The 25965-nt window shown below is 44.3% G+C and overlaps 1 protein-coding gene across 1 annotated transcript in view; it reads left to right on the top strand.

Moving 5' to 3' along the window:
- The window catches only part of LRP1 (LDL receptor related protein 1), a 518911-nt gene that overhangs the window by 263745 nt on the left and 229201 nt on the right, over positions 1–25965 (top strand). Inside the window, exons 8-12 of the mRNA XM_073576846.1 lie at positions 2688–2910; positions 4401–4590; positions 19607–19750; positions 22016–22252; positions 24269–24449. Of these exons, the coding sequence (XP_073432947.1) occupies positions 2688–2910; positions 4401–4590; positions 19607–19750; positions 22016–22252; positions 24269–24449 (975 nt within the window). The remainder of the gene's footprint in view (positions 1–2687; positions 2911–4400; positions 4591–19606; positions 19751–22015; positions 22253–24268; positions 24450–25965) is intronic.

Genomic DNA, 25965 nt, shown 5'->3' with positions numbered 1-25965 from the left:
GATCTGTTAACGCACCCATTGACTTCCATTAGCGTAACGCATCCTAACGCATGTCAAGCTCGGCATTCATTAGCGATGGTCCGTTATTTTGTGACGCACCTTCGAACGCGGTCTACCGCGTTTTCCAGTGCGTTAGGTCTAACGCACAGCAAATGGAAGCGTTCACTCTGCATAGAACTCTATTGCTAACGCATGCCGACGCAATGCAACCATGCGTTAACGCGATCACAAAAAAAAGACAATTTGGGGCTCATTGTTAGCGCATCCGTTTAACGGATACCCCTAACGTGATGTGAACCCAGCCTAAGTGCTGACAGGGCTTAATCGGCCATGACAGATTGATTGTGAGCCGCTGATGAGTTGGTAGAGATGGCTGCTCACCACATCTCCACCCCTGGGTGTGGTACACTTTGTAAATTGAGAGTTGTTTGTCTGACACATGCCCGGCACTCATTCCAGGTGGTGTGCCGATCTCCTGGATTGACCTTCAGAAAGTTGTGGGAAGCAGGGTGTGTTACAGTCCGCGCTGCCGATATTCACAAATCACCTGGGATGCAAGATGTTTCTAGCAGTGTACTCCTTTATTTCCTCCTACGCGTTTCGGCGCCCTTCCTGGCACCTTCCTCAGGAAGGGCGCCGAAACGCGTAGGAGGAAATAAAGGAGTACACTGCTACAACATCTTGAATCCCAGGTGATTTGTGAATCTCGGCAGCGCGGACTGTAACACACCCTGCTTCCCACAACTTTCTGAAGGTTTTTCCACGTGTGAGTGGTCGGTGGAGGTCCTGCAGCAGCTGATTCTGTGATATGCTTTCAAGCCAGTTGTGGGTTACACAACTGGAATAGGTGAGTGGAACTGTATTATACCGCTCATACTTCAAGTGTCACTAGTGATAGGGCACTATTGCGCCTCTTGTTCCCCCCACCATTTTTGTATTGATCTCCTGGATTGAGTTCCTTTGCTAAAAGGACCAAGAAGCTGGACTCTAAGCTAGGCAGGCTAACCAGCACTATTGTATGGATGTTTTACCTTGTGCCGGACAAAGGCTGTATTTAAGTTTTCTGGTGATGTGGTTTATGAGGACTGCAAGAAGCCATCCGGACTTTAAATAGAAAACGTTCCTGTGTCTACCTCTTTGAGAAGCCGAGTGAGTCGACCCACCACAACACGTTCAGTATGTGGTCCGTATTTTACATCAGTATCTGTAAGCCAAAACCAGAAATGAAACAATCAGATGGAAAGTATAATAGAAACACGTCACCACTTCTGTATTTTTCACTTATTCCTGGGTTTAGCTTACAGGTACTGATGTAAAATATTGACCAAATACTGAACATGTGACTGTGGCTTAGAAAGTGTCTGGCCACTAAAAAGTGGATAAAATACCTTTATAAACTCAGATCCTCCATTAAGTGATCTGCAGTAAAGAAACAAACAAAAAACCCTTACTTTTTATGCATTTTTTTTCTTAAATACAATGATTCTCTATGGGTGATGGGCACAAAAGACCACTTGAAGCCAGTGGAGGCCTGATGTTGTTTCAATGAAACTTCATTTTCTCAAATAAAAAACATTATTAAATGCCTAAAAGATGATTGAAAAACCTCCAAAAAGTCAGTAATACTGTATATTAGCCAACAGACCCTATAACATGCCTCCCAGAGATTTTGGCAGTGATGCAAGACTATTTTAAAAATGGGCTAGATGCTCTGATATTGTGTAGGTTTTCTTATCAGAAGATTAGGCAATCACTTTAAGGTTATGTGAATACAGACTTCTGAATCCTTACCACTGTCGCACTGCATGCTGTCCGGATTCTCTGGTATTACCGCCGAGAGTGGGCATTCACGTGATGCAGATATGATTTGCATATTTCTGGCCACATTCCAACTAGACATGCTCAATACATGTGAATTGAGCAAGACCGAGCACGTCTAGTCGTTATATGGCCTGAAGTAATATAATCGCATATTTGTGGTCATGTGACTGTCCGCTGTCATCGGCAATACCGGAGAATCTGTCACACAGTCTCGGGAGCACCACTGAAACTCTTTCCACCATGTCATATGGGGGTGATTCAAGGCCATTGTGGTTCCCCCTAATAACATCATCAGCGGAGTAATAAGCTGTCTCATGACGGTCAACCTGATGTTGGCCTTAAAAATTGTCCTTTTGGCACATCATAATAATTTAGGCATGGCAGTGATTCCATGTAGTGGAAAAAGGATCGGCTGATGATACATTCTAACACAGATGAAAGTGCACATTCATTTAGGGGTGGCAATAATGTGCAGATAATGGAAACGTACCCCATTTTGTAGCATACTGTTTGACTCTTTTTCATCTCCACCAGAGCGTGACTTATTTTCTCCTTCATTAGCACTGTATATTACTGACTCTGATTAATTGCAATTAGGTTAATATGCATGTAATTAACACCAGCAGAGAACACTGGTGCCCGGGCTTTCACTTGATAAAGAGGCTTCCTGATGCCACCGCATATAATCCTATGTAGTTACTGTCATTTATCAGGTATTGGCATGGTAGAGGCAGCAATCTCGTGACTTTATGCAGCCTTTATTGTGCCTAGATGTATCAGTTCTCCAGTCAGGTAGGAATGATTGGCGCTTTATCTTATAGGTGTAATGTATGTAAAGTGTGTTTATAAGGACTTGCCTTTTACAGGAAGGTATTTTTCACCGATTATGGGCAGATCCCAAAAGTGGAGAGGTGTGATATGGATGGCAACAACAGAACAAAGCTGGTAGACAGCAAGATCGTCTTTCCTCATGGCATCACCTTGGATCTGGTGAATCGTCTGGTGTACTGGGCAGACGCTTACCTGGACTATATAGAAGTGGTGGATTATGAAGGCAAGAACAGGCACACAATCATTCAGGGGCTGCTGGTAAGTGAGCATTGCATTGTTTTATACGTTCGGTCACAATCTGTTATTAGAAAGTATGGATTTTTTTTCTCCTTCTGCTAATACGTTCCCTTACAAAACATTCTGGTCTCACTTGGTAGCCTTTTCAATAGTTTATTGTTAGCAGATGTGTTGCTGTATAGTTGGCTCCATCGTGTGACTGGTGATTAAGCTTTTTCTAATCATTTCCATTTATGAGACACTGTCTTACATCTCTTATTCTACTTTTTATTGGACATAGACCAAATGAAATAAACCACTAATGGGGGATCCTAAGGAGTCTACATCATAAGGTGCTGTCATATTGCTGGGGCTATTAGTGACTCGCTCAGCACCTCTGCTTGTATGGTGGATCCTTTTATATATAGAAGACAATGGAGAAAATATCAAAAGGATGTCGGGCCATGCCATTCTCCATTATCTATAGCATCTTTATTCAGTCAATTTTAAAGAGTACTTGTCATTTCACCCAAAACAGAAGTAAAAGCATAGCATTACTGCCCTCATCCCCAATTTAAAAGGGGTTTTCCATGAACAAAGTGCTCTTAAATCAATTGATCGTGGAATAATAACAACTTCCATAACTGGATGTGTTACAAAATAATGTTCCTGTGCTGAGATAATCTTATAAATGTGCCCCTTCTTTATTTTTATTTTCTTTATTTTTTTTGTATAGCTCTAACATATTACGCAGCGCTTTACAGTTTGCACACATTTTCATCACTGTCCCCGATGGGGCTCACAATCTAAATTCCCTATCCCTATCCCTAGTCTTTGGAATGTGGGAGGAAACCCACGCAAACACGGGGAGAACATACAAACTCCTTGCAGATGTTGTCCTTGGTGGGATTTGAACTCAGGACTCCAGCTCTGCAAGGCTGCAGTGCTAAACACTGAGCCACCGTGCTGCCCTGCCCCTGCTATGTACTGTGTAATGGCTGTGTCTGACCGTACAGGCACATGGTCTGATCACACCACAGCTCCTGGGCAGGGGAGGAAGCAAAAGAGTACAGCGATCACAGCTGATTCTTCCAAGAAGGGAAAACATTTCCCTGCCTGTTTTTAAACATTTTACCTCACAGAATACAATGGCTAGGCGTTTGTCCGTATTTGCGTTCCTTAAAAAAACAGGCTGCATACGGACATAAAAAATGGATGTGTGGAGAGGGCCCAACAGCTAGTCATGCACACAGGGGCAAGAAATCACATCCTGCGATATGTATCTGGAACACAGAATAAGCCAGGAGTCAAAGTCTCTAGTAATGGATGTGTAAACATGAGCGCACCATTGTCCAGATTTCACGGTCTTCATCTTGCATTTATTGTGCCGGGTTTTATCGTCGTCTTGTCTTTCTGTATCAGATATGTTGGAGCAGGTTTGATGTGGATGATTCAGTGTGTTCTTCTGTAATTGGTAAGATCCCTGGTCTTATCTTTTATTCTAGACTTCTTCCTTTTGTTTCTTCCCCCAGATTGAACATTTATATGGCCTCACCGTCTTTGAGAACTACTTATATGCTACAAATACAGACCATGCCAATGCTCAGCAAAAAACCAGCGTAATCCGAGTGAACCGATTCAACAGCTCCGAGCACCAGGTAGTGACCAGGGTGGACAAAGGTGGAGCGCTGCACATTTACCACCAGCGCAGACAGCCAACCGGTAAGATGTGGATGGCCGTCTTTACATTCTGCTGCTCATGTCTCATATGACTTCATTCTGATGTGAAACCTTGACCAGGGATGAACATCTGGGGCTCCAACAAGCCACTTTGCTTGGTGAGGGCAATATACTAAACCTTTTGCCCGAGTGAAGAAAAGCCTAGCTAGAGCTCTGCATGGAGAACATGCCAAAGAAAAAGGGAATACTACTTTATATTTGGTGCTAAGTGGCAATGAATCCTCTTTATCGTTGGCTTTTGTATGCATTTCAGGGAATTCTGCATGGCATTGATGAGCAGATAGAATGCTGCTGATATATTTGTGGAAATGCCGTGTATTTATCATAGATTTGATCTGCGGCGAATGTCTGTAGCACACAGTAGCATTCTGCAGGTAGAAATGAACGCTGCACATTTTTTACTCAGCGTGTGGATGAGATTTGCATTGCTGCTTCGGATTTCTGCACTTCCAGTGCTACATGAGCTTCACTTTTATAGCACTTACAATATGGCGTGAGCTCTTAAAGACTTCAGATCATACAGAACTTCGTACATTGTTTTTACAATGTAAGTGCACTTTTAAAGGGAATCTGTCACCATGTTTTTGCTATGTAATCTGAGAGCAGCGTGATGTAAGGGCAGGGACACTGATTCCAGCGATGTGTCACTTGCTGGCCTGCATGCTTTTCTTTTGATACAGTCACGGTTTTCTCTGCCTCAGATCTAGCAGTGTTCAGAATGCTTAGCTCTGTATAACCCCGCCCAGACCACTGACTGGCAGCTTCCTATGTACATTGACAGGAAGCTGGTAATGAGTGGTGGGGGGGCGGGGTTACACAGAGCAGTTGACTAGCAGCCAGGATACACCTATTCTTGAAGTGATGATCTAAAACACCGATTTTATTGAAACGGCAACACACCGGCCAGTAAGTGACACATCACAGAAATCGGTGTCTCTGCCCCTACGTCATGCTGCGCTCAGATTGCATAGCAAAAATCTGCTGATAGAATCCCTTTAAGAAATGGAAAATAAGCTGTAATTGTGAAGGTACCCAGCGTAGCGCACAGCAGCAAAAGGTAATGTATAATAATCTAGCCCCACATTCTTCTATGAATATCCAGGTGTGAACAGTATTGTTTCATTCCATTAGCCTAGATCTATAGAAATGGCATCACTGTAACTATTGCTTCTATTGACTACATAACCACGCTGGTGACACTTTTAGGTTACCTTTGTAATAATTCTGAATCCATGTAATGCACTGATTCGTTGTGTTAGTAACTCTCTTATGTTAAGTCTGATCTTTTTTTGTAGTGTGAATACAAGTGATTTATCCCTTTAGTGGTTTACTTTTTTTCCCTGACCTTTGCGTAGCGTCAAGCTGTGGCATGTGATTGTATTGTGTGACCTACAATATGACGGTGCTGTGATAAAACTGAAGGGAACAGTAAAATGTCTTTCATAATAGTGTCTATTACTATTCCTAGGCCCCAATTCATCATTGCCTTTGTGCTTGTTTTTTTGTCTAGTTTTTTGTGTTTTCTGCTTTTTTTTTGTTTGCACCCAAATAATTATTCCATATGCGCATATTTCAACTCTATTTTATGTGATCGCCTGTTTTTTTTTTTTTTTTGCTTTCTGGGCAGGGTCTAGCAATTGCAGATGTTTTTAGCTTGATTCATCAATTACACTTTTTTAAGAAAATAAGGTTGCAAAATTTGTCGCATCTTCATTCTGATCCCCACCTGTGTATTTTCCAGAACGCCAGTTTTTTGGCGACTATTGTTGCCAAAAGTCACCAGAGCAGTTCAAGACTGGAAGAAAGCCAAGTTTGCGCCAAAAGTTTGTGAATTTGCGCCATTTTCATACCAAAAGAGACAAATAAAAGGAGTGTGACTTAAAAAACCCGCAGGCTGTAGTTCTGTAGTTAATGTGCAGTTTGCTTCTTTTGGTTTTTGTGTACATTACTTATGAAGTTACAGTTTTCTAGAATTTGGATAATGCACATTTTGCTGAATGATTTTCAGGCAGCAGATTGTATCCAGTCAACAGATTACTGTAGATGTTCAGGCTCCGATACTATTCTGGCTTTTACACATTTATATTCCTTATCCTGTTAGAGCAGGGGTCCCCAACCTGTCGTTCGGGAGCCCCATGTGGCTCGCGGTCCCATGAATTGTGGCTCGCGGCTGTCTGTCAGCTTGGTGCATTAGCTCCAGGTCTAACAAACAGGTATGAAGAGCAGATCTCAATATGGTGGATTGTGTGAGTATTCTGGCACAGAAGAGCAGATCTGGATGCACATATCCTGGTCTTAGGGGGTTAGAGATATTTAGGTATGGTACGCTGGAGGATGGTACTACCTGTTAGAGGAGGTGCTCAAAGCTGGATGTGACAGTGTGTTGGGAGTGCTGGATGGGAGAATACTGAATGGGGGTATTGTGGGGACCCCTGGATCTCAGTGTACTGCTTTGGAGTGATTTCTGTGGAAAAACTTTAGTTATCATTATACCTATGATGGGGGCTTTGGTTGACGGTACTTTAAAGGGGGTGGGAGCTGGATGTAGCTCGCTACCCTCTCTCAGAGCTGGATGTGGCTCGCTACCCTCTCTCTAAGCTGAATGTGGCTCTCAAGGTCAGAAAGGTTGGGGACCACTGTGTTATAGGATGCTACTTTGCCGGGAAATGCATCTTGTAACAAAGGCGACACAACCTGATCTAGATGTAGCGCTGCTCTTGTAGGTGGCCCTATGTGTAACTGCTCAGCCGTCCCCTAATTTGCTGCCTGTACCGTAACCCTGCATGCTCTGCGGGACTGCTCATGCATATGTGGTGTATGTAATGATTGGTTCTTTTATATTATTGGTATATTCTCCATGGTGTCAGTAGGATATATAATGTATAGTTAATGTATATATAATCCAGTTACTCCCTCTTTGTAGACAATGTCATGCCCACTCTCTATGGTACATACTGTGGGGAACATTTATTACCCATGTTTTAGAGAGGATCTTTCACCAGTTTAAAGGGAACCTGTCAACATATAAAATGGGGCCATCACCTGTAAGCCTTATGTGACAGTATTCCAGATTGCTTCATATATGTCCCCAATACGCTCTCTACAAAACCAAAAATAGCTTTTATTATACATACCTACGGTCCGGTCCGATGGGCGTCACTGGTCTTGATCTGGCGCCTCCTATCTTCTTGCTTTTTGTGGATGACTCGTTCTAGGTCATCATTACATTGTTAACATAGAATGGGTCATTCACACAAAGCAAAAAAAGAGAGGAGGCGCCTGATCAAGAACAGGGACGCCCATCGACCGGATCGCTCCTCAGGCAAGTATAACAAAAGCTATTTGTTGTTTTTTTACGGAGAGTGCATTGAGGAGATATATACAGCATTCTAGAATGCTATCAAATAAAGGCTTACAGGCGCTGGCCCTACTTTATATGGGAAAAATCTGTTGACAGGTTCTCTTTAAGTATGGTAAACTGGCCACATCATGGAATAGAGGATGCAGAGTTGAGTAGAACAGTTGTTTTTTTTTTAATTTCTCGTCTCTGATATTGGCTTGTAAAGTTTAGATTCTAATTTTCTCTTAGACCAATGTTGCCAGACATTCTCACTGGTGGCCTGGACTTTTTCCCCTGCATGACGTTAACCAATCATGTGCAGAAGACAGCAAAATGGATGGGCATAAAAAAAGAAAACGCCTTTCAGAGAATGTCAGAGCTGGCTTTCTCTGTGTGAGACATGTAACGACACATAGCTCTGTTCTTCTCACTGACCTCACTGTCGGGATCTTTTGTGATTATAAGCAGGGGAGGGGAGTAGAGCAGAGCTTTTGTGTCAGTGCAAAACCCTCTGTATCTGCAACTCTCATCTCATGGCACTGTCAGCTTTGCTCTATTCCGGGGAACCACGCTATAGAAAGAACGAAGCAGGGACAATTAAACTTAGATTTTAAAAAACATACATTTAGCATTTAAGGCACTATTAAAGAGGGTATTAGGAGGTTGATATGAAGAGCTTCTAATACATTCTAGGGGTCCTTTTAAGTCACACCCTTTTTGTGACATGTCCATCTTGAACTGTCCTCCCACCTGTCTTCTTGCTCCCTCTTCGACTGCTTACAATCTGGCTTCCAGCCGCATCACTCCCCAACGAAGGTCACCAATGATCTATTAACCGCCAAAGCCAAGTGACACTACTATGTCCTCCTTCTCCTAGACCTGTCCTCTGCATTTGACACAGTGGACCATTCCCTACTCTTACAGACCCTCTCATCTCTTGACATCACTGACTTGGCCGTATTTTGGATCTTGTCATACCTAACAGACCGGACATTCAGCGTCTCCCACTTGCACACCACCTCCTCACCTCGCCATCTATCTGTCGGAGTCCCGCAAGGTTCAGGGCCCCTGCTCTTCTCCATTTACACCTTCGCCTGGGGCAGCTCATAGAATCTCACGGCTTTCAGTATCCCTTCCTTGCTGATGATGCAAGATCTACATCTCTGGACCAAATATCACCTCCCTAATAACCAGAATCCCACAATGTCTGTCTGCTATTTCATCCTTCTTCTCAGCTAGATTTCAAAAACTTAATATGGACAAAAAATAATTCATCATCTTTCCCATCTCACTCGACCCCCTCTAATGGACCTGTCCATTAAAATAAATGGCTGCTCACTCTCCCCAGTCCCACAAGCTCGCTGCCTTGGGGTAATTTTTGACAATGATGTCTCCTTCAAACCACATATCCAAGCCCTTTAAACTTCCTGCTGACTTCAACTCAAAAATATTTTTCGGATCCGTACATTCCTCACGGAGTCCATACACTCATCATCTCCCGCCTTGACTACTGCAACCTCCTGCTCTGTGGCTCCCCTCTAACACTCTTGCATCCCTCCAATCTATTCTAAACTCTGCTACCAGACTAATTCACCTGTCCCCCCGCTATTCCCCTGCCTCTCCCCTCTGTCAAACTCTGCACTGGCTCCCCATTACCCAAAGACTCCAGTTCAAAACCCTAACCAATGCCTTGACATACAAAGCCATCCACAACCTGTATCATCCATACATCTGTGACCTAGTCTTCCTGTACTTACCTACACGCAACCTCTGATCTCTTTCTCTACTCCCCTCTTATCTCCACTTCCTACAATCGCATACAAGCTTTCTCCCGCACATCACCCCTACTCTGGAACTCTCTACCACAACATATCAGACTCTTGCCTACCATGGAAACCTTCAAAAGGAGCCTGAAGACCTACAGTTGTGGCCAAAAGTATTGACACCCCTGCAATTCTGTCAGATAATACTCAGTTTCTTCCTGAAAATGATTGCAAACACAAATTCTTTGGTATTATTATCTTCATTTAATTTGTATTAAATGAAAAAACACAAAAGAGAATGAAGCAAAAAGCAAATATTGATCATTTCACACAAAACTCCAAAAATGGGCCAGACAAAAGTATTGGCACCCTCAGCCTAATACTTGGTTGCACAACCTTTAGCCAAAGTAACTGCGACCAACCACTTCCGGTAACCGTAAATGAGTTTCTTACAATGCTCTTCTGGAATTTTAGACCATTCTTCTTTGGCAAACTGCTCCAGGTCCCTGATATTTGAAGGGTGCCTTCTCCAAACTGCCATTTTTAGATCTCTCCACAGGTGTTCTATGGGATTCAGGTCTGGACTCATTGCTGGCCACCTTAGAAGTCTCCAGTGCTTTCTCTCAAACCATTTTCTAGTGCTTTTTGAAGTGTGTTTTGGGTCATTGTCCTGCTGGAAGACCCATGACCTCTGAGGGAGACCCAGCTTTCTCACACTGGGCCCTACATTATGCTGCAAAATTTGTTGGTAGTCTTCTGACATCATAATGCCATGCACACGGTCAAGCAGTCCAGTGCCAGAGGCAGCAAAGCAACCCCAAAACATCAGGGAACCTCCGCCATGTTTGACTGTAGGGACTGTGTTCTTTTCTTTGAATGCCTCTTTTTTTTCTCCTGTAAACTCTATGTTGATGCCTTTGCCCAAAAAGCTCTACTTTTGTCTCATCTGACCAGAGAACATTCTTCCAAAACGTTTTAGGCTTTTTCAGGTAAGTTTTGGCAAACTACAGCCTGGCTTTTTTAGGTCTCGGGGTAAGAAGTGGGGTCTTCCTGGGTCTCCTACCATACAGTCCCTTTTCATTCAGACGCCGACGGATAGTACGGGTTGACACTGTTGTACCCTCGGACTGCAGGGCAGCTTGAACTTGTTTGGATGTTAGTCGAGGTTCTTTATCCAACATCCGCACAATCTTGCGTTGAAATCTCTTGTCAATTTTTCTTTTCCGTCCACATCTAGGGAGGTTAGCCACAGTGCCATGGGCTTTAAACTTCTTGATGACACTGCGCACGGTAGACACAGGAACATTCAGGTCTTTGGAGATGGACTTGTAGCCTTGAGATTGCGCCTGCTTCCTCACAATTTGGTTTCTCAAGTCCTTAGACAGTTCTTTGGTCTTCTTTCTTTTCTCCATGCTCAATGTGGTACACACAAGGACACAGGACAGAGGTTGAGTCAACTTTAATCCATGTCAACTGGCTGCAAGTGTGATTTAGCTATTGCCAACACCTGTTAGGTGCCACAGGTAAGTTACAGGTGCTGTTAATTACACAAATTAGAGAAGCATCACATGATTTTTCGAACAGTGCCAATACTTTTGTCCACCCTCTTTTTTATGTTTGGTGTGGAATTATATCCAATTTGGCTTTAGGACAATTCTTTTTGTGTTTTTTCATTTAAGACAAATTAAATGAAGATAATAATACCAAAGAATTTGTGATTGCAATCATTTTCAGGAAGAAACTGAGTATTATCTGACAGAATTGCAGGGGTGTCAATACTTTTGGCCACAACTGTACCTCTTCTGACAAGCCTACAACCTGAAGTAACCACCGATCCACCAAACCGCTGCATGACCAGCTCTACCCTCACCCATCCCTTGTAGACTGTGTGCCCACGTGGGCAGGGTCCTCTCTCCTCCAGTACCAGTCGTGACTTGTATCGTCTAAGATTACTGTGCTCGTTTTTATTATGTATACCCCTCCTCACATGTAAAGTGCCATGGAATAAATGGCGCTATAATAATAAATAATAATGACACTTTCTAGTGAGGAGCAGAATGTAGTGAATGCACGGGATTTGCATATAAAAATCTCATTCTGCTCCCTCACTAACTCATTAAAGTGCAGCTTAGGCAGATTATATTGGCTTAGAACAATAACATTATTACAGCAAACACTTGTATAAGAGCGGTGGAATCAGTAGCACTGTACCAACGCCACCTTCAAAATTAAAATATTAAATATTTTACATTTCTTATTTCTTAATTTCCTCAATCAAAGCTTTTCACATATTTACTTTGATAGGATTTAGAAAAGTTTCTATATAAGATCGGAAGGGGCCTGGCACACTGCACCCGCACAGGTCAGCGACATTCAATCTTAAGTGGCCACTGCCGGATACTACAGAACAGCTTCAGTTCTCTAGAAAATGCTGCAGACTAACACTGTAAAGACAGCCATATAATTTATTTAGTGTAAACACTTATTTTTAGGATTAGTTTTCAGTTACAGGTTATACTGATTCTTTTCTCACAAAATTGTATATCAACTTAAACCCTTGTCACACACAGCGAGATCGCTGCTGAGTCACAAGTTTTGTGACGCAACAGCGACCTCAGCAGCGATCCTGCTGTGTGTGACACCTATCAGCGACTGGCCCCACCGCGGATTATCGCTGATCGTTCAGGAATGTCCTGGGCCTTTTTTTGATTGTTGGTCTCCCGCTGGCCAGCACGCATCACTGCGTGTGGCAGCGGGAGACCATCGATCAGCGAGCTCCCAGCGCTGTAAGCAGACGCTGGGAGCTGGTATCCAAGGTAAACAGCAGGTAATTAAGTGCGCACAGCGCTTAGTTACCCGCTGTTTTCCTTGGATATCAGCTCTCAGCGCGAGCACACTGGTATCCAGGGAACACAGCGAGTAACTAAGCAACGCGCACGCTTGTTTCCTGCGTCGTCACTGTTCCTGATCGCTGGTGAGATCTGCCTGTTTGGCTGCTCACCAGTGATCATGTAGCGACACACCAGCGATCCTGACCAGGTCATATCGTTGTCGGGATCGCTGGTGCGTCGCTTAGTGTGATGGGGGCTTTACTCAGCTCCCACTCCTCCATTTAATTGTGCCTCCAGATTAGACTGGATTTTCATGGCATCAGATTCCCTTTAAAGGGTTATTCTCAAGTTGTCTCTTGAGCAGCACACAACTCAGCAGTCTCCCTACTTCCTGGTTTCTGGTGGGGCGTGCAATCCTCCTTCAGTGAAAACTCTGGTGAGTAGCAGAGCTGTGGTATTAGTATAACTATAAAGCTCTGCACAAGTTCTGGTGTAACTCATTCAGCTATCAGTGGTTTGTTCTGAGTTATCACTGTATTTGCATATAGAGATAAACAGGTCATTTGAACAAGAATAGTTCTGGAGAGTGACAGTGTTGGTGGAGATCTGAAGGACTGTGATTCTACAGGATTGATAAGAACAGTTAGGCCGGGATCACACATGCGAGAAACTTGGACGAGTCTCGCATCTTATTACCTGGCACTGCTGCCGGCACTCGGGAGCGGAGCGTGCGGCTGCATAGAAATACATGCAGCCGCATGCTCCTGTCCGAGTGCCGGTGGCAGTGCCGGATATTAAGATGTGAGACTCATCCGAGTTTCTTGCATATCTGACCCCGGCCTTAGTCCGGATCTGAAAGGGAGGGGTAGGGCATTGATGTAGAATTCAATGAGCTGGTGAGAGCTGACTAGGATGTAAGGAGTTAACCCCTCTCCTAGTATTTAACTACTGGGCACACTAGCCAGGTTTTCTCTAGTCACCTTCCACGACAGCAGTATCGGAGGATGTCTCCCCGCCCTAATAGGGGACAGGAAATGCACAAGCGGTTAAATAACCCTTCCCTTCCTATTACATCCAGTGTTTTTCCTGTCCCCTATGGGGGCATGAGAGGTCCGATAGTGCTGCCGTGGCCGGCAACCGGAGCGCTCTATTTCTTACCTTAAAGCCGGGCGGCCGACGGTCGGGGACTCCGTTCCCTCTTCCATGGACTGGCGCTCCCGTCTCCGCCGCAGGGGCGACTCGGGACCCCGTACCCGCCTTTCCTGCGCCCCCTCCGCGGGGTAAAGCAAGGCGGCGACGTGCAGCCGGGGTCCTCATGGAGCTCCACGGCGTCCTCCTCCCCACGAGACGGTGCACCTGCGCACCGGAAGTGACGCGGCACCGAACTTCTGGTTTCGGCGGGCGGCCAGCATGGCGCGACATACAGGAAAAAACTATGTCAGCCCTGCACGGATGACGTAATCCGTGCAGAACAACCCTCCCTTCTGGACAGTATAAAAACCCTCATCAAGCAAGAAATGCAATCTTCTATGATGATGAGTGCCCAAACCCCGACACCACAACCCCCTCCGACTAGGAAGAGGAAAGAGCCCCGAGCAGAGTTGCACTCAGACTCGGGCGAAATTGATGCCTCTGACTCAGAGGAGGCATGGGAAAATGAGAGTTCCACTTCTGCGCCCAGGCCCGATAACAAAAAATATTACTTTTCATCGGAAGGCATGGGGGACTTGGTTAGCATGGTAAGGGGCACCATGGGATTAGAGGAGACGGAAGTGGAATACTCAGTTCAGGAGTTTGGGGGGTTGAGACCCAAAGACCAAAAGGGGTTCCCCATCCACGAGAACAATCGAAATTTAGTTATGCAGGAATGGGCCTTTCCTGAAAAAAGGCTCACTACCCCATCAGACCTGAGAAACAGATTTCCTTTGGAAGGGGATTGCTCCCTATGGGAGATCCCCAATGTAGACGTGCAGGTATCCAGAGTGATGAAAAGGACGGCTCTTCCCTTTGAAGACGCTTCTCAACTCACGGATCCCATGGACCGTAAAACAAAGAGCCTACTTAGGAAATCCTGGGATGCCTCCACAACCCTGCTCATGGCTAATATAGCCTCTACGTGTGTGGCGAGGTCCTTATTTCACTGGCTGCGTACACTGGAGGACCACCTCTCTCAAGGAACCTCCAGAGAAGAGATCTTCGATTCACTACCTCTGTTGCAAAAAGCAACAGGGTTCCTAGCCGATGCCTCTGCGGAGTCCATTCGGGTACCAGCGAAATCGGCAGTCTTCTCCAACTCAGCCAGAAGGACGCTGTGGCTGAAATCGTGGGGGGGAGACATCACGTCAAAGTCAAAACTCTGTGCGATTCCCTTCCAGTGGAAGTATGTATTTGGCCCAGCCCTGGCTGATATCCTGGAGAAGGCCACGGATAAAAAGAAGTCGCAACCGGAACAGCGGAAACGTAGAAGACTTTTTTTCGTTCCCCCCGTGACCAACCCTCCCAGAGAGAGTTCAGAGGGAAGGGTAAAACGGGCAGGTGGAGCTATCCGAAGGGAGGTAGAGGCAGAAATATTCTGGCCTCCCAGCAACAACAAAATCCCACAGATAAGCTATGACGGTATTTCGGTCGGGGGTCAACTCTTGAATTTCATAGAGCAATGGCAGTCCATAACCTCAAACCAGTGGGTTTTTCGCACCATTCGCGACGGACTGAGATTGGAATTCGAGAGTCCTCCCCCTCAATGCCTGAGAATAACCTCCCTGCAAGCTCACCTCCAAAGATCCTTGCAGTCAGATATAAAAACACTCCTGCAAGCAAGAGCAATCTCCCCGGTTCCACAACAAGAAATATGCAAAGGCCACTACTCTCGCCTATTCGTAGTAGTAAAACCCTCAGGGAAACACAGGGTCATTACAATCTTGAAACCATTAAACCAAGTGGTAAAATACAGGCGGTTCAAGATGGAGTCGGTCAAGACTGCTATCCCCCATTTAGGACAGAATTGGGTGATGGCTACAATAGACCTAAGGGACGCCTATTATCACATCCCGATTCATCCAGACCACAGAAGATTCCTCAGGTTTGCGGTATCTCAGGGGTCCCAGGTCAAACACTACCAATTCAACGTCCTGCCGTTTGGGGTATCGTCAGCCCCTCGAGTATTTACCAAGGTGATGGCGGAGGCAATAATCTTCATTCGCCAACAGGGGATCTGCATCGTCCCACATCTGGACGACCTTCTAATAGTAGTTCCGTCCAGGCCTCGCCTGAACCAGGACGTAGACAAATCTCTAGAGATTCTGAAATCCTTGGGTTGGATCCCCAATCTAGAGAAGTCAAACCTTCGTCCCTCAACAAGAAAAAAATTCCTAGGGATTCTCTTGGACTCAGGAGAGCGAACATCCTTTCTACCCAGGGAACGGCAACTCGACCTGGCTCAGAGGATCTCCTGGTTCTGGGACCAATGAGCACCAACCCTGAGAGACTCAATGTCCATACTGGGGTCACTGACGACATGTATCCAAGCGGTCTCCTGGGCCCAAGCCCATACTCGTACCCTGCAGTCCTACGTTCTTCGGTGTTCAAGGAAGCACCAGTATATATTGACCAGGAGAACTCCTCTTCCCGGTCATGTGAAAGCCTCTCTTCTATTGTGGCTGAACCGCCAGAACCTTCAGCGGGGGTCAGCTGGGATCAGCTGCCCCTAAAGATCATCACCACGGATGCCAGTCAGAGAGGCTGGAGCGCGACAGTGGAAAAGTCACACTTGCAGGGGTTATGGGGCCCAGACGTCAGTTCCAGTTCCTCAAATACAAGAGAACTAATAGCAGTAGAGGAGGCACTAAAGGCAGCAGCGACCCTCGTCCAAAACCATCATGTACACGTCTACTCAGACAATATGACTACGGTGTCCTACATCTGCCACCAGGGAGGCACAAAATTCTACAGCCTAAAGTGGGTGGCTACAAGGATCTTCTCCTGGGCAGAGAAACATCTACTGTCCATATCAGCAGTGCATCTAAGGGCAGTGGACAATGTGGAAGCGGACTTCCTCAGCAGGAAGGATGTTCATCCCGGGAATGGAGCCTGGACCAGTCAGTATTTTTAGCACTGGTCTCAAGATGGGGATATCCCGAGGTGGGCCTGTTCGCCAGTGGTCAGAATGCGAAAGTGGAAACCTATTTCTCCCTCAGCCCCACCGACGGAGCGTGGAAAGTAGACGCCTTCTCTGTTATGATGAGTGACCGAAGGAGGAAAAAACAAAATACCAGCTAAGTCCAGAAAAACCAGAGAGGTTGGCAGCTATCGGATTGCAGACCCCTGAACCTATCCACAACAACTAGCAGTAGCCGTGGGGGGTTCCTACGGTGCCCTAGACCCCTCGATCACAGCCGGAGAACTACATAGCCTAAAGACAGAAAGGGGAAAAACTAAACTGCCCCAGAGCAGACCCCAAAGCAATAGGCAGCCCCCAACATATAATGATGGTGAAGCAAGCTCAAAACACTAACACAGATAGAAAGATAGGTTGAGCAAATGATGGGGCCCAAGCTAACTACATAGGACAGGATAGGAAAGCTGCTGTCTGCCATCCGCAAAAACCCTATCAAAATGAGCCAACCGACTGATAGGAAAAACAGGCCCTGAAGTCGCTAGGCTTCAAAAGACTATATCAGCACTCAGGTATATTCTGAAGACCGAGCAAAAGAACAACAGATCAGAGACAAAAATGGAATTCAGCTCACCCCCCGGCCGGGGATGGCAGAACTCCCAAAAAACAAGGCAAAACAAAAACAAAACTGAAGAGTACAAAGCAGAGCAGAAAAACTTAGCTTTGAGATGCAGGAATCAGATCTCCAAGAATCCAGCAGGAAAATCACCAGCCAGGAAGAAGGGCGTCGGCAGCCTTATATCCAGTCCTCAATTCCAGCCACCCAGTCATCATCTAGCTGCCCAGGTGTTTGGTAATCAGTCTCACTACCTTCCTTCACTAGAGGAGGGAGTTCATCAGACCTCAATGGTGAAGGGAAAAATGAACTCACAACACTTCTCCCACCTGTGGCACTTCAACCTAGCCTACGCCTTCCCTCCAATCCCCATGATAGCAAGAACACTACAGAAGGTACGGGAAGAACGAGTCACTACAATCTTGATAGCTCCCTTGTGGCCGGGAAGGAGCTGGCACGGAGCCCTACAAAACATGACTCAGGATGGTCCAATACTTCTGCCCCAGAGGGACAATCTCCTTCGCCAGGAACCTCTACTGCAGCCAGATCCGCGCAAGCTGAACCTGGCGGCCTGGCTACTGAAGCCATAATTCTAAAAGCTAAGGGCTTATCCGACAAGGTAATCCAAACCCTACTAAAAAGTAGGAAACCAGTGACTAATGCCACTTACGGGAAAGTTTGGAAGAAGTTCTCGTCCTGGTGCTCCCCAAATCTTCAGATCCCTTCCGTCCTAAGATTGCACAGATCTTAGAGTTCCTCCAGGATGGCCTAGATCTGGGCCTCACACCCAGTACCTTAAAGGTACAAGTGTCAGCCCTTAGCTCATTCTACGATCAGGACTTGGCGAGCCATCGATGGATTAAGCGGTTCATGACCTCCGTGTCTAGGATCCGTCCCAGACTCCGTAGCCAGATTCCCCCCTGGGACTTGAACCTGGTTCTCAAAAGCCTGACGGCCGAACCGTTTGAACCTCTGGCTTCCACGACTTTGAAAAACTTGACACTAAAAACAGTGTTCCTGGTAGCAATCACTACCGCAAGACGCATAGGAGAGCTACAGGCCCTTTCGACACAGGAGCCATATTTAACCATCATGGAAGACAGCATCATCCTAAGATTAGATCCCTCCTTTATGCCTAAGGCAGTCTCGAACTTTCATAGGAGCCAGGACATCGTATTACCCTCCTGTCCAAATCCCTCCAACGCGAAAGAAAAAGGGTTCCATACCCTCAATGTAAGCAGAGTAGTCCTCTTCTACCTGCAGCAGACGGAAAGTTGGAGGATTGATCAGAACCTATTCGTTCAGATTTCTGGCCGAAACAGAGGTAAAAAGGCGGCAAAAAATACAATCGCCAATTGGATCAAGCAAGCGATCAGCCTCACCTACTCGTCACAAAACGTTTCCCCTCCTACATCATTAAAAGCCCACTCTACTCGTTCTGTAGCAACATCGTGGGCAGGAAGAGGGGACGCATCTACAGAGCAGATATGCAGAACTGCCACCTAGTCTGTCCACACATTCACCAGACACTATAGACTAAATTTCAACAGGGATTTAACGTTTGGCAGATGTGTTCTGCAGGCTGTTGTCCCTCCCTAAGAAATTAGTTGTTGGTATTTCTCCGATACTGCTGTCGTGGAAGGTGACTAGAGAAAATAGAATTAGTCTTACCAGTAATTCGGTTTCTAGGAACCTTCCACGACAGCACTAATTTCCCTCCCTACCTGATGATCTACCAGATGATTCCTGCACCCTGGTGGTAACTATACATTCTAGCGTGTACAGAAAAAACACTGGAGGTAATAGGAAGGGGAGGGTTATTTAACCTCTTGTGCATTTCCTGTCCCCTATTAGGGCGGGGAGACATCCTCCGATACTGCTGTCGTGGAAGGTTCCTAGAAACCGAATTAGCGATAGGACTAATTCTGTTTTGGGTAGGCACATGTTGCTGAGCTCCATGGGAACCAGCTGTACACTATGAAAGATAAAAGCTCTTGTTGCAGGCGAATGACAGCAAATATAAAAATTAAGTCAACTGCAAACCTGCTTGTTTTCATGCTGTCTATCAAATTAAAGCACTTTAATAATTTGATGATACCGCTATCAGTGTTGGTCTGGACCTGAAATGTTCATATAAATTGTGGTAATCCAGACTTTTGTCTTTTTTTTGCAATTAATTGTTGGTGTAAATCCAGTTCAAGGCTCTATTTATGTGTTAACACAATCTGTATAGAGTGAGCTCCCTACTCGTGAGCAGTTCTTTGTACCAGATCTTGTAATGTAGGTGTTCTCAGATCCCTCAGTGTAATGATTACTTTCTCTTGCCTTTCCTTCCAGTCCGGAGCCACGCCTGTGAACTGGATCAGTACAAGAAGCCTGGAGGATGCTCAGATATTTGTCTTCTTGGCAGCAATCACAAAACCAGAACATGTCGATGCCGATCCGGGTTTAGTCTTGGCAGTGATGGCAAGTCGTGCAAAAGTAAGGCAGATGCAGTCTGTGTAGGTTGTTAGTCTGTCAGTGAGACTGACATTAGTTTTCATGGATAGTTAACTTTTCATTTCCTAAACATGTTCACGACTGTTCTGATATTCAATCATTTCCTGTTTTTAATCTCTTAATCTCTGGTTTTCTTATAGTTGGAATGACTGATGCTCGAATGCGCTTCTATGTTTATATATACTGGCCTGATGAGCTGCGCATTAAAGGGGTTGTCCACCTTTGGGGACCGGTTTTCTTTTCTCTTTGAAATGCATGTATTTTTGGCCTAAAATTGTTTTTTGAGTTTCATTCAGAATATTTACTCCTTTTGCTGTTTATGGCCTGTGTTATTGCACTGTATATTGCAGTTTGTTACCTGGGTTAACTGAGAATCCATCAGTAAGCTCTTTCTGACAGTCCCATGAGAGCATTTCTAACAGACCACATCAAAGTTAAGAAACAAGGAGCCTTTAAAAGGAAAACTGTGCAGCATTTTAAATTGACTGAATTGCACAAATTATTTTTTAAACTGAAATACATATATCAGGTCACAAACAGTACGGTTTGTGTGGAATGAGTTCAGTAGCCATTTTTAAAAACTGTTACTTTAATTTCCACCGCTTCTAATTTTCATTTGTGTGCTTTTATTTTTGTCCCTCCCTTTTTTTTTTATTTTTATCACTAGAACTACCACATGTTTCATAATACCTATAACTACCATTAGGGGTCATTTTGACCCCCATTCAAAAGTACTGACTCTGGAGTAAAAATAACTTTTTTTTGCCAACAAATTAAAGAACATTTATTTTAACTTAGTAGGAACAGTGTTAAGATCAAGTACAGCACGCATTTTCCTTTTACATGGTCATAGCATGCGGTGTCCAACAGTTAACACAAACAGTACTTCCTTCCACTTTCCCAGTGCATTTTCCACAAACTGGTTTGTTACATCTTGCGCAAGTTTTAGTTGTTTTGTTTTCGTTGCATCTTCCAACTCCACATTTATGATGCTTGCGGATTTCTTGTCCTTTTGTTTGTGGTTCAGATATTGCGGATGATGGGCCTCTTCTTCTGACTCATTTTCAGATAAATTCTGAAGACATTTCAAAATTTCATCACTTGTCGGACCCCTCTGGTTACTCATGCTTCAAATATACGTCGCAAAAAGGGACTTGTAAGATCGCAGAAGTAATAAAAAGACACTGTACAAACATGCAGAGTTGTAGCTTCAACTGTAATGTTTGCTACTGAAGTGCAGACAGAAATCGCTACAAGAAACATGGATCAAACATGTTCAGACAAGTTTAGACAAAGCAAAATGCTGAATCTTCCCTGACATGCAAAGATACAATTACACTCTACAACTAGGGAGAAGCACTGTGATTTTCTGTACTCTGTAATATTAGGTGACTTGCCTACTTCTACTTTTATGTATGGGGTCAAATTGACCCCTTCAGTACTTATAGGTATGAATTGTAGAATCAGGGCCCCTGAAAAAGTTACAATTCATTTTTGTGTCCTAAAATATATACTACCATGAATAAATAAAAGTCACAAAAAGTCAGAACTCATTTATTAAAATTTTAGAAATTATAGGAAAAAGAAATAGGAAAAGGGTCAAAATGACCCCTCCGGTAGTTCTAGTGTTAATATTTGGATCACATTTTTTTTTAACTTTCTTTTTTCATTTACTCCCGATTAGGGACGTAAAGCTACAATCTTTTGTTCTCGTATGGTATAGATTGCAATGCTGCGCTATTGCGATATATAGAGACCATGACGTTCGACTTTGAAGCCCAGCTACAGCCTGAGCTGCACAGGAGGAACACAATGGCAACCATGGCATGAAATTCTGGCATTTAAGTGGTTAAACAGCAGTGACCCGAGCTAGCTCCAATTGCTGCTGTTACAAGCAAATGCCTTACGGCTAATACAGCCGGTATCAGCTGGGTATGGTGTGGGCTCAGTTCCTAAACTTGCTCCATGCACCCAACATAGGACATATTATGTGGGGAAAGGGTTACAAGAATACAGTAAAATGTTGATTTGTTGGTGTAGTATGTGTTGAATTCTTCCTTTCATTTTTGAGCAAATGAACATTTTCATTGTTGACAGATACTTTTGTAGAATGTATTAATAAATGAAGATCTGCTGCTACGCTGGCACGGCGCTCTTGTAGACTATTCAGATCGACACTTAATCCTGTGCAAGGAAACCACTTTTGTAGACACATAAGCACTATTAAGACGTTCTCCCCTGTTTCAGAGCCAGAACATGAACTCTTTCTGGTTTATGGACGAGGACGACCTGGCATCATCAGAGGGATGGATATGGGAGCCAATATTCCGGACGAGCACATGATACCTATTGAGAACTTGATGAACCCTCGAGCCCTGGACTTTCATGCCGAGTACGGGTTCATGTATTTTGCCGACACCACAAGCTTTTTGATTGGAAGACAGAAGATTGATGGAACCGGCCGTGAAAACATTCTCCAGGAAGGTGAGGTGTGGTGTATCCACGCAAAGTCCAATATCTAGAATAAGACAAGTAGAAAAAACATTTTTAATTTCCCGCCTTCTTACTTTATGTATTGTACTGACTGAGTCAGTGGAAGAACGGCCACAGGACATTAAAATTCTGCCCACTTAAAATGCAGTGAATGAGGCCAAGTCTATTTTCTTGAGTTTTCCACTTGAATTTGCCTGATTAGGGCTTTCCGTATGAGTAGTCTTCATTAGGCATTGTCGAATTTCAAGTCTGATTCCTGCAAAGAAATTAAAAAACTGTCCCACTTTTCACTTCCAAATGCTTCTCGTCCTCCTCCCCCCAATTCCCTGAGGCTTCTGCATTCTTTTCTGCCTGTGACATGAGCTGTCCGTAGGATCCAGCTAATTAACTAGGTGTGATGGCCCATGGACGGCCATTTATGACATTGCTGCTGTCACTTTCTCCTCTTTTTGTAAGAGCCTGGAAAATAACCTATATTACTGCTCCATCTTTAGTCAGCAGAGTTGTAATTTTCTTGATTCATGAGCGGTAATGGAATTATTTTAGTGTTGGCCCATAGTCCGTGAAATGGATTTTGTATGTAGAGGTCAAATTTACCATCCTAGAGATTTCTAGAGCATGTCGTCAATGTATTGGTTTGTGTTTAGTGGGTTCATGGATTTATATTTTATTGTTTGTCCTTCCCAGTGTTGTGCGGGATGGCCGGTTTACTCACACAGTGCACCGTAGCATGTGTTTTGCTTCTTTCTTTAGTCATCCATGAATTTGTTCATTGTTTTAGGATTTGCCTTTGGCATGTATTATTTTTTTCTTGATTAGAGGCCGGAGATAATTGTTGCATGTGTGCTTCTCCAGGGGACAGCTCATTTGTTGTGGGTCATCCCTAATATTGCACGGAGCTTTTGCCGGACTGTGTTGCCCATTGTACATTGAAGCTGGGGAAATTCTGCTCTGGCTCTCAGTGGTATAAGATGCCACTTTATGGTAGTATGGCAGAAAATTCCCAAATCCTTTTCTTCCATCGTCTTAATGAAAATTGCAAATGCAGAAGATAAATGAAAGTCTCAAGTTAAAGGTAATCTGTCATCAGAATTTCACCTGCAAACTATTTATATGTGCACGGAGCTCTTTCAAAGACAAGTCCAGCAATACCTTAACTAAACCAGTATGTTCCTCCACTACTGAGAAATTGAAATAAGAATGACTGACTGATCTGACGCCTCTATGACTCCAGCTCTATTCCCTGCCCAGCGTCGCCTCCTTCTTGTCAGACTGCTGATTTGCCTGAAGTCACACAGCACTGTTAGTCAAGCAGGAGGCGGAGGCACTGGGAATAGAGCTGGAGTGACCAAGGCTTCAGATATACAAATAGCTCTTTAGCCTCATTTGCATATCATCTCATAGACTAAATTTCTCACTAACAGAGGATTGGACCATGTAAATGTACTTCTGGGCTTGTCTAACTATAGCTACATAGTTAGGGGGTAAAATCCTGCTGACAGATTCAATTTAAACTTTACCACAAATCTATGGGTCATTATATAGTATGCTAAAAAAGTGAAAAAAACATTTCCTGCTTATCCTGCTGATTTGTATAGCCGCATTTCTCTGCAAATTGCCTATATTTTATTCTACGTTATGTTAATATTCCACTTGGTTATATTCATGTACAGCACCGAGTTCTCGCTATGTACAATGTTTGATATTAACTGCATTACATTTTTTTTTTTCATTTAGATTTAGAATTTGTGTTGTATTTCCTAGATATAATTTAATACATGGTAATATGTTTCTGCCAATGCTTTAGACACAATTTTCTGATCTAAGTTGCATTGCGAGTTGCACACATGCCGGTGTGTGTAGCGGATTCCTCTCCTGTATGGAGGAATAGCTGTAGAACTCATTTGTATTGTACATTTAGTGTTTTTTTTTTCAATTTTTTGACCCACAAGTAATGAATTGGACGTATTTTATAAACATTGTTTTGAATGTCTTCACATTTTTAAGGGATCCACAATGTAGAAGGTGTTGCTGTAGATTGGATGGGAAACAATCTGTACTGGACAGATGATGGCCCAAAGAAAACCATAAGTGTGGCTCGCTTGGAGAAGGCATCGCAAACCAGAAAAACTTTAGTAGAGGGCAAGATGACCCATCCTAGAGCCATCGTGGTGGATCCGCTGAATGGGTAAGATATCAATCTTTTTTTTTTTTTTTTTTTTTTTTTAATAATATTATGGTATGGAAGGTCCAATTGTGTAACACTGACAATACAGAGAGTATTTTGGGGGGAGATTTCTACTAACTTTCCTAGATAGTATGGAAGAAAGCCATAGAGGAGGCGCTGAACTACAGATCCAAGCATTAAAGGGAACCTGTCACCTTGTTTTTCAACTATGAGATGCGGCCACTGCCTTTCGGGACTTATCTACTGCATTCTATAATGCTGTAGATAAGCCCCCAATCTATCTTGAAAGATAAGAAAAGCAAGTTTTATTATACTTACCCAGGGGCGGTCCGATCCGATGGGCCTCATAGGTCCCGGGTCCGGCGCCTCCCATCTTCATGCTATGACATCCTCTTCCTTGCTTCGTGTCGTGGCTCCTGCGCAGGTGTACTGATCTGCCCTGTTGAGGGCAGAGCCAAGTACTGCAGTGCGCAGGCGCCGGGCTCTCTGACCTTTCCCGGTGCCTGCACACTGCAGTATTTGGCTCTGCCCTCAACAGGGCAGATCAGTACACCTGCACAGTAGCCACGACTCGAAGCAAGGAAGAGGACGACATCGCATGAAGATGGGAGGTGCCGGACCCGGACCTGCGACGCCCATTGGACCGGACCTTTCCCCCAGGTGAGTATTATAAAACTTGGTTTTTCTTATCTTTCAGGTCGGATCGGGGAAATTCTAGAATGCTGTAGATAAGCCACGAAAGGCAGTGGCCGCAGCTTATAGCTGAAAAACGGGGTCACAGATTCCCTTTGAGTAAACATTTACTGTACTTGCTTCATCAAGGTTTTATTAAGTTGAATATACCATGTAGCATTGTTTCGGACAAATTCCTTCTTCAGACTAATGAAGTAGAGAGGAGCCTATAAGGAAAAAGGATTTTTTAACCATGTTCATAGATGCTTAACAAGCTGTCCAGCTGCGCTACAGTAGTTACGTTATTGTTATTAATGTTAATATTAATGTTAAATAATAGTTATGTTATTATAAGTAAAGTTTATTGTGTGCACTTAAGTGTTTCTCTGATCCTGAAATAAAAACCTATAAAGATTTTTATTTTGATTTTTATACTCCCTTTGTCCATACCCAGACGGCAGTGTATCTATCGTTCCTTCTTAGGTGTCTCCATCTTTGGTCTCCTGCTTCTCTTCCAGGGTAGGCTCCCACCCTTCCACTTCTGCACAGCACAGTGTGCACCCATCCCCGTTTAGTACATATGACGTTGCAGAGCACAGCAGGTGGAGATGGCTATGTCATAAGTTGCTGTGCTCTGCACAGTCCATAATGTATTTGACTGAGCTCTTGTCAATCACTACCTATGCAGAGCGCAGCAGCAAAGGCAGTTCCAGCTGCTGAGCTCCGCATAGGTAGGTAGCGATTGGCAAGAGCTCAGTCAGGTAGTAAAGTGAATTGGAGGAGGATCAGCTTGAGACTGATTGTAACTTCAGATCTGACATTGCAAGCAGCCTCCACATAGGAA

This window comes from Dendrobates tinctorius, unplaced genomic scaffold (assembly GCF_039654945.1).
Source record: "Dendrobates tinctorius isolate UK_male_01 unplaced genomic scaffold, ASM3965494v1 ptg000051l, whole genome shotgun sequence".
NCBI lineage: Eukaryota > Metazoa > Chordata > Amphibia > Anura > Dendrobatidae > Dendrobates > Dendrobates tinctorius.
Note: the sequence above shows the minus strand (reverse complement) of the source record. Positions and strands in the feature narration are given on the sequence as shown.